This window comes from Ascaphus truei, chromosome 20 (assembly GCF_040206685.1).
Source record: "Ascaphus truei isolate aAscTru1 chromosome 20, aAscTru1.hap1, whole genome shotgun sequence".
In the NCBI taxonomy this organism is placed as follows: Eukaryota; Metazoa; Chordata; class Amphibia; order Anura; family Ascaphidae; genus Ascaphus; species Ascaphus truei.
Window position 1 is genome coordinate 2168807 of NC_134502.1, and position 14343 is coordinate 2183149.

At 47.0% G+C, this 14343-nt stretch overlaps 1 protein-coding gene across 1 annotated transcript in view; it reads left to right on the forward strand.

Annotated features, from left to right (window-relative positions):
* LOC142470646 (uncharacterized) overlaps positions 1-12557 on the forward strand; it is an 18766-nt gene extending 6209 nt beyond the window's left edge. The window contains exons 2-4 of the mRNA XM_075577243.1: positions 7983-10340; positions 10985-11076; positions 11853-12557. Of these exons, the coding sequence (XP_075433358.1) occupies positions 7983-10340; positions 10985-11076; positions 11853-12116 (2714 nt within the window). The 3' untranslated portion in view covers positions 12117-12557. The remainder of the gene's footprint in view (positions 1-7982; positions 10341-10984; positions 11077-11852) is intronic.
* Positions 12558-14343: the final 1786 nt, after the last annotated feature.

Here is a 14343-nt window from a genome sequence, read left to right on the forward strand (position 1 = left end):
AAGAGGCAGAGGCATAGGAGCTTTTATTCACCTGTATAAAGAGATACAGTAGGAGACTAAGCAACCTATCACCTGTATATACAGAGAGAGGAGGGACTGAGCGATCTATCACCTGTATATACAGAGAGAGGAGGGACTGAGCTACAGTATCTATCATGTATGTATACACAGAGAGAGGAGTGACTGAGCTATCTATCACCTGTATATACAGAGAGAGGAGAGACTGAGCTATCTATCACCTGTATATACAGAGAGAGGAGAGACTGAGCTATCTATCACCTGTATACACAGAGAGAGGAGGGACTGAGCTCCTCAGTATCTATCATGTATGTATATACCGAGAGAAGAGACTAAGCTGTATTTCTCCTGTACTGTGTGTACAAAGAGAGGAGAGACTGAGTTATATATCACCTTAATATACAGAGAGAGGAGACTGAACTATCTATCACCTTAATATACAGAGAGAGGAGACTGAACTATCTATCACCTGTATACACAGAGAGAGGAGTGACTGAGCTATCTATCACCTGTATATACAGATAGAGGAGACTGATATATGTATCACCTGTATATACAGAGAGAGGAGGGACTGAGCTATCTATCACCAGTATATACAGAGAGAGGCGTGACTGAGCTATCTATCACCTGTATATACAGAGAGAGGAGACTGATATGTGTATCACCTGTATATACAGAGAGAGGAGGGACGGAGCTATCTATCACCTGTATATACAGAGAGAGGAGACTGAACTATATATCACCTGTATATACACAGAGAGAGGAGAGACTGAGCTATCTATCACCTGTATATACAGAGAGAGGGGAGACTGAGCTATCACCTGTATATACTGTACAGAGAGGGGAGAGACTGAGCTATCACCTGTATATACAAAGAGAGGAGAGACTGAGCTATCTATCACCTGTATATACAGAGAGGGGAGAGACAGAGCTATATATCACCTGTATATACAGAGAGAGGAGGGACCGAGCTATCACCTGTATATACAGAGAGAGGAGAGACTGAGCTATCTATCACCTTTATATACAGAGAGAGGGGAGACTGAGCTATCTATCACCTGTATACACAGAGAGAGGAGAGACTGAGCTATCTATCACCTGTATATACAGAGAGAGGAGACTGAGCTATCTATCACCTGTATATACAGAGAAAGGGGAGACTGAGCAATCTATCACCTGTATATACAGAGAGAGGAGACTGAGCTATCTATCACCTGTATATACAGAGAAAGGGGAGACTGAGCAATCTATCACCTGTATATACAGAGAGAGGAGAGACTGAGCTATCTATCACCTGTATATAAAGAGAGAGGAGACTGATATGTTTATCACCTGTATATACAGAGAGAGGAGGGACTGAGCTATCTATCACATGTATATACAGAGAGGGGGGAGACTGAGCTCTCTATCACCTGTATATACAGAGAGAGGGGAGACTGAGCTATCACCAGTATATACAGAGAGAGGAGACTGAACTATATATCACCTGTATATACACAGAGAGGGGAGAGACTGAGCTCTCTATCACCTGTATATACAGAGAGAGGAGAGACTGAGCTATGTATCACCTGTATATACAGAGAGAGGGGAGCCTGAGCAATCTATCACCTGTATATCCAAAGAGAGGAGTGACTGAGCTATCTATCACCTGTATATAAAGAGAGAGGAGAGACTGAGCTATCTATCACCTGTATATAAAGAGAGAGGAGAGACTGCTGATATATCTATCACCTGTATATACAGAGAGAGGAGGGACCGAGCTATCACCTGTATATACAGAGAGAGGAGAGACTGAGCTATCTATCACCTGTATACACAGAGAGAGGAGAGACTGAGCTATTTATCACCTGTATATACAGAGAGAGGAGAGACTGAGCTATCTATCACCTTTATATACAGAGAGAGGAGAGACTGAGCTATCTATCACCTGTATACACAGAGAGAGGAGAAACTGAGCTATCTATCACCTGTATATACAGAGAGAGGAGACTGAGCTATCTATCACCTGTATATACAGAGAAAGGGGAGACTGAGCAATCTATCACCTCTATATACAGAGAGAGGAGAGACTGAGCTATCTATCACCTGTATATACAGAGAGAGGAGAGACCGAGCTATCTAACACCTGTATATACAGAGAGAGGAGAGACTGAGCTATCTATCACCTGTATATACAGAGAGAGGAGAGACTGAGCTATCTATCACCTGTATATACAGAGAGGGGAGATACTGAGCTATCTATCACCTGTATATACAGAGAGAGGAGTGACTGAGCTATCTATCACCTGTATATACAGAGAGAGGAGTGACTGAGATATCTATCACCTGTATATACAAAGAGGGGAGAGACTGAGCTATCTATCACCTGTATATACAGAGAGAAGAGACTGAGCTATCTATCACCTGTATATACAGAGAGAGGAGAGACTGAGCTATCTATCATCTGTATATACAGAGAGAGGAGAGACTGAGCTATCTATCACCTGTATATAAAGAGAGAGGAGAGACTGATCTATCTATCACCTGTATATACAGAGAGAGGAGAGACTGAGCTCTCTAACACCTGTATATACAGAGAGGGGAGATACTGAGCTATCTATCACCTGTATATACAGAGAGAGGAGTGACTGAGCTATCTATCACCTGTATATACAGAGAGAGGAGTGACTGAGATATCCATCACCTGTATATACAAAGAGGGGAGAGACTGAGCTATCTATCACCTGTATATACAGAGAGAGGAGAGGAGACTGAGCTATCTATCACCTGTATATACAGAGAGAGGAGAGACTGAGCTATCTATCACCTGTATATACAGGGAGAGGAGACTGAGCTATCTATCACCTGTATATACAGAGAGCGGAGAAACTGAGCTATCTATCACCTGTATATACAGAGAGGGGAGATACTGAGCTATCTATCATCTGTATATACAGAGAGAGGAGAGACTGAGCTATCTATCACCTGTATATAAAGAGAGAGGAGAGACTGATCTATCTATCACCTGTATATACAGAGAGAGGAGAGACTGAGCTCTCTAACACCTGTATATACAGAGAGAGGAGAGACTGAGCTATCTATCACCTGTATATACAGAGAGAGGGGAGACTGACCTATCCATCACCTGTATATACAGAGAGGGGAGAGACTGGGCTATCTATCACCTGTATATACAGAGAGAGGAGAGACTGAGCTATCTATCACCTGTATATACAGAGAGAGGGGAGACTGACCTATCCATCACCTGTATATACAGAGAGGGGAGAGACTGAGCTATCTATCACCTGTATATACAGAGAGAGGAGAGACTGAGCTATCTATCACCTGTATATACAGAGAGGGGAGATACTGAGCTATCTATCACCTGTATATACAGAGAGAGGAGTGACTGAGCTATCTATCACCTGTATATACAGAAAGAGGAGTGACTGAGATATCCATCACCTGTATATACAAAGAGGGGAGAGACTGAGCTATCTATCACCTGTATATACAGAGAGAGGAGAGACTGAGCTATCTATCACCTGTATATACAGGGAGAGGAGACCGATCTATCTATCACCTGTATATACAGAGAGCGGAGAGACTGAGCTATCTATCACCTGTATATACAGAGAGAGGAGAGACTGAGCTATCACCTGTATAAAAAGAGAGAGGAGAGGAGAGACTGAGCTATCTATCACCTGTATATACAGAGAGAGGAGAAACTGAGCTATCTATCACCTGTATATACAGAGAGAGGGGAGACTGACCTATCCATCACCTGTATATACAGAGAGAGGAGACTGAGCTATCTATCACCTGTATATACAGAGAGGAGAGACTGAGCTATCTATCACCTGTATATACAGAGAGAGGAGAGACTGAGCTATCTATCACCTGTATATACAGAGAGGAGAGACTGAGCTATCACCTGTATATACAGAGAGAGGAGAGACTGAGCTATCTATCACCTGTATATACAGGGAGAGGGGAGACTGAGCTATCTATCACCTGTATATACAGGGAGAGGGGAGACTGAGCTATCTATCACCTGTATATACAGAGAGAGGAGACTGAGCTATCTATCACCTGTATATACAGAGAGAGGAGTGACTGAGCTATCTATCACCTGTATATACAGAGAGAGGAGTGACTGAGCTATCTATCACCTGTATATACAGAGAGAGGAGATGAGACTGAGCTATCACCTGTATATACAGAGAGAGGAGAGACTGCGCTATCTATCACCTGTATATACAGAGAGAGGAGATGAGACTGAGCTATCTATCACCTGTATATACAGAGAGAGGAGAGACTGCGCTATCTATCACCTGTATATACAGAGAGAGGGGAGACTGAGCTATCTATCACCTGTATATACAGAGAGAGGAGACTGAGCTATCTATCACCTGTATATACAGAGAGAGGAGAGCTATCTATTACCTGTGTGTAACGCACTTCCCCACCCCCGAGAGATGTGTGGCTACGGTGTGTACAGTATATGGTGCAATACCTGTGGCGCACAGGAGATCTGAGTCTCCGCTACTGGGAACCTGGGGTATACCTGAGGCGATGTTCGGTCGGTAGCGACTCCACCTGTACAGGATTCTATGATGTGGAATAATCCCACTACAGGACCCGTATACAATAAAACACACACTTATTAAAGATACGTTTTACTGAACATAAATAACCTAGGATATATATATATGTAGCCAGGTCCCCCTTCTGTATGTGGGCCCCCCCCTCTGGGTACTCACCAGGCGGCCGATCGTGGAGAGGTGCGTGGGCATGTGCGCGCGTGACGCGTTCTCTCCATGCTGCGGCCGGCTGCCGGAGACGCGTGCGGCCGGTTGCTAGGGCCGCGGTCGTGTTGCGAGGTGCGCCGGCGGTTCCCGGTGCAGGGCGCCGCCATGACAGTTCTTCGCGCATGCGCAGACTGCCGATGCGACGGGAGGCCCTGATGTAGATCGCGCATGTGCGGTACAAGCGCGCGAAATGCCACCAATGAGAGGAGGGCTCTGTAAGGGGACTTCAAGTCCCATGAGCCTCTGGAGCGGCCCCATGACGCCAGGGAGCCAATAGGGCTGCAGGAGCTCTCTGCTCGCAACAAATAGATACAATTCGCCGGGTTTGGAGACAGGCAGTTGTTGAGAGGAGCAGCTAGGGGAAGGAGGTAGGGTGCAGGAGTCAGTAACTCCCTGCACTAGGCCAGCAATTCCCTTGGGCCCCAGATAGCCCTGAGTCATCCTAGTGGAGTGTTGTAGGGACAGGCCCTAGGTTAGGGACCCTGCCCCATTAGCTATTTGATAGTAGGGAACAAAGAACATTACCTGTCTTGCTGGGAGAGAGCTGGACTATTATCAGGGTGGGATCGCCCCTGACGGTTCATCCTACGGTGGATCCAGATATCGTGCAGGAGCTCGCCTTGACCCTTTGGGAAGCCGTGGCAGGTCCGAGCACTGGAGTGCTCGGCAGGTAACCCATAACACCAAGTGCATCAACAAGGCCTATCACCAGACATAGTGGCTGCGCAGTCACACACACACACACACCTGTATCTGACTTGGTAGTGCGAGACATTTGGGTGGGGTTATCGGACACGGGGTGGGACCATAAAGTGTTAGCGTCCGCTGTGACGCATAGTGTTAGCGTCCGCCGTGACGCATAAGGTGTGGGCGCCCGCCGTGGTGCAAGTTAGCGTTAGCGTCCTGCGAGACGCCGTAGTCAGGTTGCCTCTAGAGAGGGACACCTGTTGTTATATGTTGATATTACATGTCTTCTATGCTCGTTAGTAAAGGTATTAGTTATTATCCAATCAGTTGTACGTGGTTATTGTGTATTGTCCTGCGAGGAACCACTCCCCCTCTGGTGGGAGCCATCGCAGGTGGAGGCGCTGCACCGAGTACGCGGTTACTCATAGTATCCTATAATTGCCCCAGGTTTCCCTTAGCGGAAGCTCAGCCCTCCTGCGAGCCAACAGGTAAAGCACCACACCTGGTAACCTTGTATGTCCTTTGCACCCACACTATAATCTGCGATTGGGTGGGGGGGGAATATCCGTTACATATATATATATTGTCAATGAAAAAATAGTTTGCACTCAAGGTTTCTCAAAAGAAGGCAGATGCTCGTCCCATATAGAAACATGTACAGGGTAACCAGGGAAATCCAGGTAACAAAGAGACAGCACACCGCAATATAATGAAGTAAATAAAGTGTATTGACAACACAGGGCTGCCAACGTTTCGGTCCTCAGGAGAGACTGAGCTATCTATCACCTGTATATACAGAGAGAGGGGAGACTGAGCTATCTATCACCTGTATATACAGAGAGAGGAGAGACTGAGCTATCTATCACCTGTATATACAGAGAGAGGAGAGACTGAGCTATCTATCACCTGTATATACAGAGAGAGGAGAGAGTGAGCTATCTATCACCTGTATATACAGAGAGAGGGGAGACTGAGCTATCTATCACCTGTATATACAGAGAGAGGGGAGACTGAGCTATCTATCACCTGTATATACAGAGAGAGGAGAGACTGAGCTATCTATCACCTGTATATACAGAAAGAGGGGAGACTGAGCTATCTATCACCTGTATATACAGAGAGAGGAGAGACTGAGATATCTATCGCCTGTATATACAGAGAGAGGAGAGACTGAGATATCTATCACCTGTATATACAGAGAGAGGAGACTGAGCTATCTATCACCTGTATATACAGAGAGAGGGGAGACTGAGCTATCTATCACCTGTATATACAGAGAGAGGAGAGACTGAGCTATCTATCACCTGTATATACAGAGAGAGGGGAGACTGAGCTATCTATAACCTGTATATATAGAGAGAGGGGAGACTGAGCTATCTATCACCTGTATATACAGAGAGAGGAGAGACTGAGCTATCTATCACCTGTATATACAGAGAGAGGGGAGACTGAGCTATCTATAACCTGTATATATAGAGAGAGGGGAGACTGAGCTATCTATCACCTGTATATACAGAGAGAGAAGAGACTGAGCTATCACTCGTATATGCAGAGAGAGAGGAGACTGAGGTATCTATCACCTGTATATACAGAGAGAGGAGACTGAGCTATCTATCACCTGTATATGCAGAGAGAGGGAAGATTGAGCTATCACCTGTATATACAGAGAGAGGGGAGACTGAGCTATCTATCACCTGTATATACAGAGTGAAAGGAGTGACTGAGCTATCTATCACCTGTATATACAGAGAGAGGGAAGATTGAGCTATCTATCACCTGTATATACAGAGAGAGGAGAGACTGAGCTATCACCTGTATATACAGAGAGAGAGGGGAGTCTGAGCTATCTATCACCTGTATATACAGAGAGAGGAGAGACTGAGCTATCTATCACCTGTATATACAGGGAGAGGGGAGACTGAGCTATCTATCACCTGTATATACAGAGAGAGGAAAGACTGAGCTATCTATCACCTTAATATACAGAGAGAGGAGACTGAACTATCTATCACCTGTATATACAGAGAGAGGAGTGACTGAGCTATCTATCACCTTAATATACAGAGAGAGGAGACTGAACTATCTATCATCTGTATATACAGAGAGAGGAGAGACTGAGCTATCTATCACCTGTATATACAGAAAGAGGAGGGACTGAGCAATCTATCACCTGTTTATACAGAGAGAGGAGGGACTGAGCAATCTATCACCTGTATATACAGAGAGAGGAGAGACTGACACACACACACACACACACACACACACACACACACACACACACACACACACACACACACACACACACACACACACACACACACACACACACACACACACACACACACACACACACACACACACACACACACACACACACACACACGGGAAACTGAGCTGTCTCCTGTATCACCTGTACATACATAGATAGTTATGACCTGTATATACCCTAATCACATTGCAATACTCACTCACTCTCTCTATTTTTAGGTGCACAGTCTACCTCAGAGAATAGTGCAACAGCAACAGAAAGTGCAAGTACCACCGGAAGTACCACTACTACACTGGGAACTACAACCGGTACTATAGCAAGTACCCTTCCTACTACAGAGAGTACTACAGGCACCACGACAAGTACTATTGTCACTACAGTGAGTACTGCAGGAACCACCGCAAGTACCACTACTGCACCAGAAAGTACGAGTGGTACTACTGGAAGTACCATTGCTACTACAGAGAGTACTACAGGCAGTACTATAAGTTCTACTGCCACCACAGGGAGTACTACAGGTACCCAAACTACAACCGGAAGTACTACAGGCACCACCGAAAGTACCACTACTACACAAGGAAGTACAACCGGTACAACTGGAAGTACCAGTGCTACTACAGAGAGTACTAGTACTGCTGTTATTACAGAGATTACCACAGGAACAACTGGAAGTACCACTGCTTCCACAGAGAGTACTACAGGCAGTACTATAAGTTCTACTGCCACCATAGGGAGTACTACAGGTACCCAAACTACAACCGGAACTACTACAGGCACCACCGAAAGTACCACTACTACACAAGGAAGTACAACCAGTACAACTGGAAGTACCAGTGCTACTACAGGTAGTACCACTGCTAATACAGGGAGCACCACAGGACTTACAGGAAGTACCACTGCTAACACAGGGAGTACCACAGCTAACACAGGAAGTACCACAGCTAACACAGGAAGTACCACAGCTAACACAGAAAGTACCACAGCTAACACAGGAAGTACCACTGCCAACACAGGAAGTACCACTGCCAACACAGGAAGTACCACTGCCAACACAGGAAGTACCACTGCCAACACAGGCAGTACCACTGCAAACACAGGAAGTACCACAGCTAACACAGAAAGTACCACAGCTAACACAGGAAGTACCACTGCTAACACAGGGAGTACCACAGCTAACACAGGGAGTACCACAGCTAACACAGGAAGTACCACTGCAAACACAGGAAGCACCACTGCTAATACAGGAAGTACCACTGCAAACACAGGAAGTACCACTGCAAACACAGGAAGTACCACTGCTAACACAGGAAGTACCACAGCTAACACAGAAAGTACCACAGCTAACACAGGAAGTACCACTGCTAACACAGGGAGTACCACAGCTAACACAGGGAGTACCACAGCTAACACAGGAAGTACCACTGCAAACACAGGAAGCACCACTGCTAATACAGGAAGTACCACTGCAAACACAGGAAGTACCAGTGCTAACACAGGAAGTACCACTTCTAACACAGGAAGTACCACTGCAAACACAGGAAGTACCACTGCTAACACAGGAAGTACCACTGCTAACACAGGGAGTACCACAGCTAACACAGGAAGTACCACTGCTAACACAGAAAGTACCACAGCTAACACAGGAAGTACCACTGCTAACACAGGGAGTACCACAGCTAACACAGGAAGTACCACTGCTAACACAGGAAGTACCACTGCAAACACAGGAAGCACCACTGCTAATACAGGAAGTACCACTGCAAACACAGGAAGTACCACTGCTAATACAGGAAGTACCACTGCAAACACAGGAAGTACCAGTGCTAACACAGGAAGTACCACTTCTAACACAGGAAGTACCACAGCTAACACAGGAAGTACCACTGCTAATACAGGAAGTACCACTGCTAACACAGGGAGTACCACTGCTAACACAGGGAGTACCACAGCTAACACAGGAAGTACCACTGCTAATACAGGAAGTACCACTGCAAACACAGGGAGTACCACAGCTAACACAGGGAGTACCACAGCTAACACAGGGAGTACCACAGCTAACACAGGAAGTACCACTGCTAATACAGGAAGTACCACCGCAAACACAGGAAGTACCACCGCTAACACAGGAAGTACCACCGCTAATACAGGAAGTACCACTGCAAACACAGGAAGTACCACTGCAAACACAGGAAGTACCACTGCTAACACAGGAAGTACCACTGCTAACACAGGAAGTACCACTGCTAATACAGGAAGTACCACCGCAAACACAGGAAGTACCACCGCTAACACAGGAAGTACCACCGCTAACACAGGAAGTACCACCGCTAACACAGGAAGTACCACCGCTAACACAGGAAGTACCACCGCTAACACAGGAAGTACCACCGCTAACACAGGAAGTACCACTGCTAACACAGGAAGTACCACTGCTAACACAGGAAGTACCACTGCTAACACAGGAAGTACCACTGCTAATACAGGAAGTACCAGTGCTAACACAGGAAGTACCACTGCAAACACAGGAAGTACTACAGCCCTCACCGGGACCAATGCACCAGGAATCCTCACCAATGGTAATTTTATTTACACAGTGACACAGGCATTGCTCAAAGATTTCCCTCTCCTCTTCCTCCACTCACTAAGATAAAGTGATATATGTATATTCAATAAATTATCATCGTTGGACAGAGATAGTTCTCGGCTTGAAACCAAGTTAGATTAAAAGACCAAGATGGCGCCCTGATTAAGATGTGAGGATAGGATTAGGGAATGTGTTTGAGCAACATGGAGAAGAGACGTTGTGTCCGCAATACCTGGGAGATCATTGGAATACCTGGGGGATCATTCAGTATAAATCCTTTATTTATAACAATGTTACCAGGGAGAGAAGATATGGTATATAGCATCATCTAGTGGCGAAATGCATGAACTGCAGGTGTACAGTACTGTAGGAAGAAAGTGACCTAATGACAGGGACGTGGTTAATGAGTTAAAGGGGCAGTTGCATGTAAGAGCAAAGTGACCCAGTGACAGTGACGTGTTTAATGGAGCTAAAGGTCAGCCCCCGCAGCAAAGTGACCCACTGACAGGGACGTGTGTAATGAGTTAAAGGGTCAGTCCCACATAGGAGCAAAGTGACCTAATGAAAGTGACATGTTTAATGGAAAATAATGAGGATTTGTAGGGGACTAATTGGATTTGTTTGTCTTTATAACAGGTCCTAACAAAAGAATCCCCTATTGGGGGATTATACTTATCTGTCTGGCTTCAATTATTCTCTTCACCTTCTGCCTATTCTGCCCCTGTGTGGTGAGTTACAAAATATTTTATATATATATAGTGTGATTTATATGTTTTATCAAAGTAATATTTATAATGTTTTTCTATCATCTTCTTGTGCTGGAATTCATTTAAATCTGGAGAGGGAGGGCTCAGCATGTTCATTATCAGTGTATAGATACTCAGCGTCATTATACAGCGCAGCACGTTCATTATCAGTGTATAGATACTCAGCATTATTATACAGCGCTGCACGTTCATTATCAGTGTATAGATAATCAGCATTATTATACAGCGCGGCGTGTTCATTATCAGCGTATAGATACTCTGCATCATTATACAGCGCGGCGTGTTCGTTATCAGCGTATAGATACTCTGCATCATTATACAGCGCGGCGTGTTCATTATCACTGTATAGATACTCAGCATCATTATACAGCGCGGCGTGTTCATTATCAGTGTATAGAGATACTCTGCATCATTATACAGCGCGGCGTGTTCATTATCAGTGTATAGAGATACTCTGCATCATTATACAGCGCGGCGTGTTCGTTATGAGCGTATAGATACTCTGCATCATTATACAGCGCGGCGTGTTCGTTATGAGCGTATAGATACTCTGCATCATTATACAGCACGGCGTGTTCGTTATCAGCGTATAGATACTCTGCATCATTATACAGCGCGGCATGTTCATTATCAACGGGGGGAGGGACAGGGGGGAGGGACATGCTCACCAACATTATACAGCATAGCATGCTCATTATCAGCTGATAGATACTCACCACTGCTTTATATCCCAACAGTTCCTCGCCCTCAAACGGCCCCGTAATTATTTGGGGAGGAGATATCGTAGCTACTTCCCCCATCTCGCCTTCTGGAGGTCTACCTCTGTTACACCCCCCACCCCTGCTGAAACTAGGACCAACCCCCCGCGACGAGGGAGTGGCCGGGGAAGGCGGACCTCCTCTTCTCCCCCTCCAAGGAGAAGAAGCAGCATTGAGATGGTCCCGCCTACCAACGCACGCGGGAACGTCGGAAGAGGGTTCAGGACCAACCTGGACCCGTGAGAGGTTTTATGTGCCGAGCGATCCGATTGGCTGAGGCTCGTGTCATTTACTCAAAGATCCCGCCCTCTATCGTTTTCACCCCGTTCACGAGTTTGTGTTGTGTACGTCCCCGAGTTCTCTCCAGACCGCTGTATCGTAAAGGGAGAGTTTCTCATGGGGAGGTCCCTGATTGACTCAGGTTGGCGTCAGTCACAACCAGTATCTTGGAATGTTCCATTCACATACAGTTCAAAGGGGAGCACAACAAAAAAATGTCGATATATATTTAAATAATTAATTTATATCATATTTCTACAAACCAATGATATATCGATAGATAAATAAATGTACATAGATTCATACATATTTTGTAGATATGTTCATTCATGTTGATATATTCATGAATACTTTCATTATATTTGTATATTGCAATTTCAACACCTAAATAAAATGATGTATTATTGTAACTTAAATTATGAATAAAATATTAGTAAAACAATATTATCCAGTTGTCACCCTATTTGCCCCGTGAGGGGGAGGGACAGACTCACTCATAGCTCCCTTCTGTCTGTGTCACTGTGTCACCCTGCGGGGGGAGGGACAGACTCACTCATAGCTCCCTTCTGTCTGTGTCACTGTGTCACCCTGCGGGGGGGAGGGACAGACTCATAGCTCCCTTCTGTCTGTGTCACTGTGTCACCCTGCGGGGGGGAGGGACAGACTCATAGCTCCCTTCTGTCTGTGTCACTGTGTCACCCTGCGGGGGGAGGGACAGACTCATAGCTCCCTTCTGTCTGTGTCACTGTGTCACCCTGCGGGGGGAGGGACAGACTCATAGCTCCCTTCTGTCTGTGTCACTGTGTCACCCTGCGGGGGGAGGGACAGACTCATAGCTCCCTTCTGTCTGTGTCACTGTGTCACCCTGCGGGGGGGAGGGACAGACTCATAGCTCCCTTCTGTCTGTGTCACTGTGTCACCCTGTGGGGGGAGGGACAGACTCATAGCTCCCTTCTGTCTGTGTCACTGTGTCACCCTGCGGGGGGAGGGACAGACTCATAGCTCCCTTCTGTCTGTGTCACTGTGTCACCCTGCGGGGGGAGGGACAGACTCATAGCTCCCTTCTGTCTGTGTCACTGTGTCACCCTGTGGGGGGAGGGACAGACTCATAGCTCCCTTCTGTCTGTGTCACTGTGTCACCCTGCAGGGGAGGGACAGACTCATAGCTCCCTTCTGTCTGTGTCACTGTGTCACCCTGCGGGGGGTGGGACAGGCTCATAGCTCCCTTCTGTCTGTGTCACTGTGTCACCCTGCGGGGGGAGGGACAGACTCATAGCTCCCTTCTGTCTGTGTCACTGTGTCACCCTGCAGGGGAGGGACAGACTCATAGCTCCCTTCTGTCTGTTTCACTGTCACCCTGCGGGGGGGAGGGACAGACTCATAGCTCCCTTCTGTATGTGTCACTGTGTCACCCTGCGGGGGGAGAGACAGACTCATAGCTCCCTTCTGTCTGTGTCACTGTGTCACCCTGCGGGGGGAGAGACAGACTCATAGCTCCCTTCTGTCTGTGTCACTGTGTCACCCTGCGGGGGGAGGGACAGTCTCATAGCTCCCTTCTGTCTGTATGACTGTGTCACCCTGCGGGGGGAGGGACAGACTCATAGCTCCCTTCTGTCTGTGTCACTGTGTCACCCTGCGGGGGGAGAGACAGACTCATAGCTCCCTTCTGTCTGTGTCACTGTGTCACCCTGCGGGGGGAGAGACAGACTCATAGCTCCCTTCTGTCTGTGTCACTGTGTCACCCTGCGGGGGAGGGACAGGCTCATATCTCCCTTCTGTCTGTGTCACTGTGTCACCCTGCGGGGGAGGGACAAACTCATAGCTCCCTTCTGTCTGTGTCACTGTGTCACCCTGCGGGGGCAGGGACAGACTCATAGCTCCCTTCTGTCTGTGTCACTGTGTCACCCTGCGGGGGGAGGGACAGGCTCATAGCTCCCTTCTGTCTGTGTCACTGTGTCACCCTGCAGGGGAGGGACAGACTCATAGCTCCCTTCTGTCTGTGTCACTGTGTCACCCTGCGGGGGGAGGGAGAGACTCATAGCTCCCTTCTGTCTGTGTCACTGTGTCACCCTGCGGGGGGAGGGACAGGCTCATAGCTCCCTTCTGTCTGTGTCACCCTGCGGGGGGAGGGACAGACTCATAGCTCCCTTCTGTCTGTGTCACTGTGTCACCCTGCGGGGGGAGGGACAGA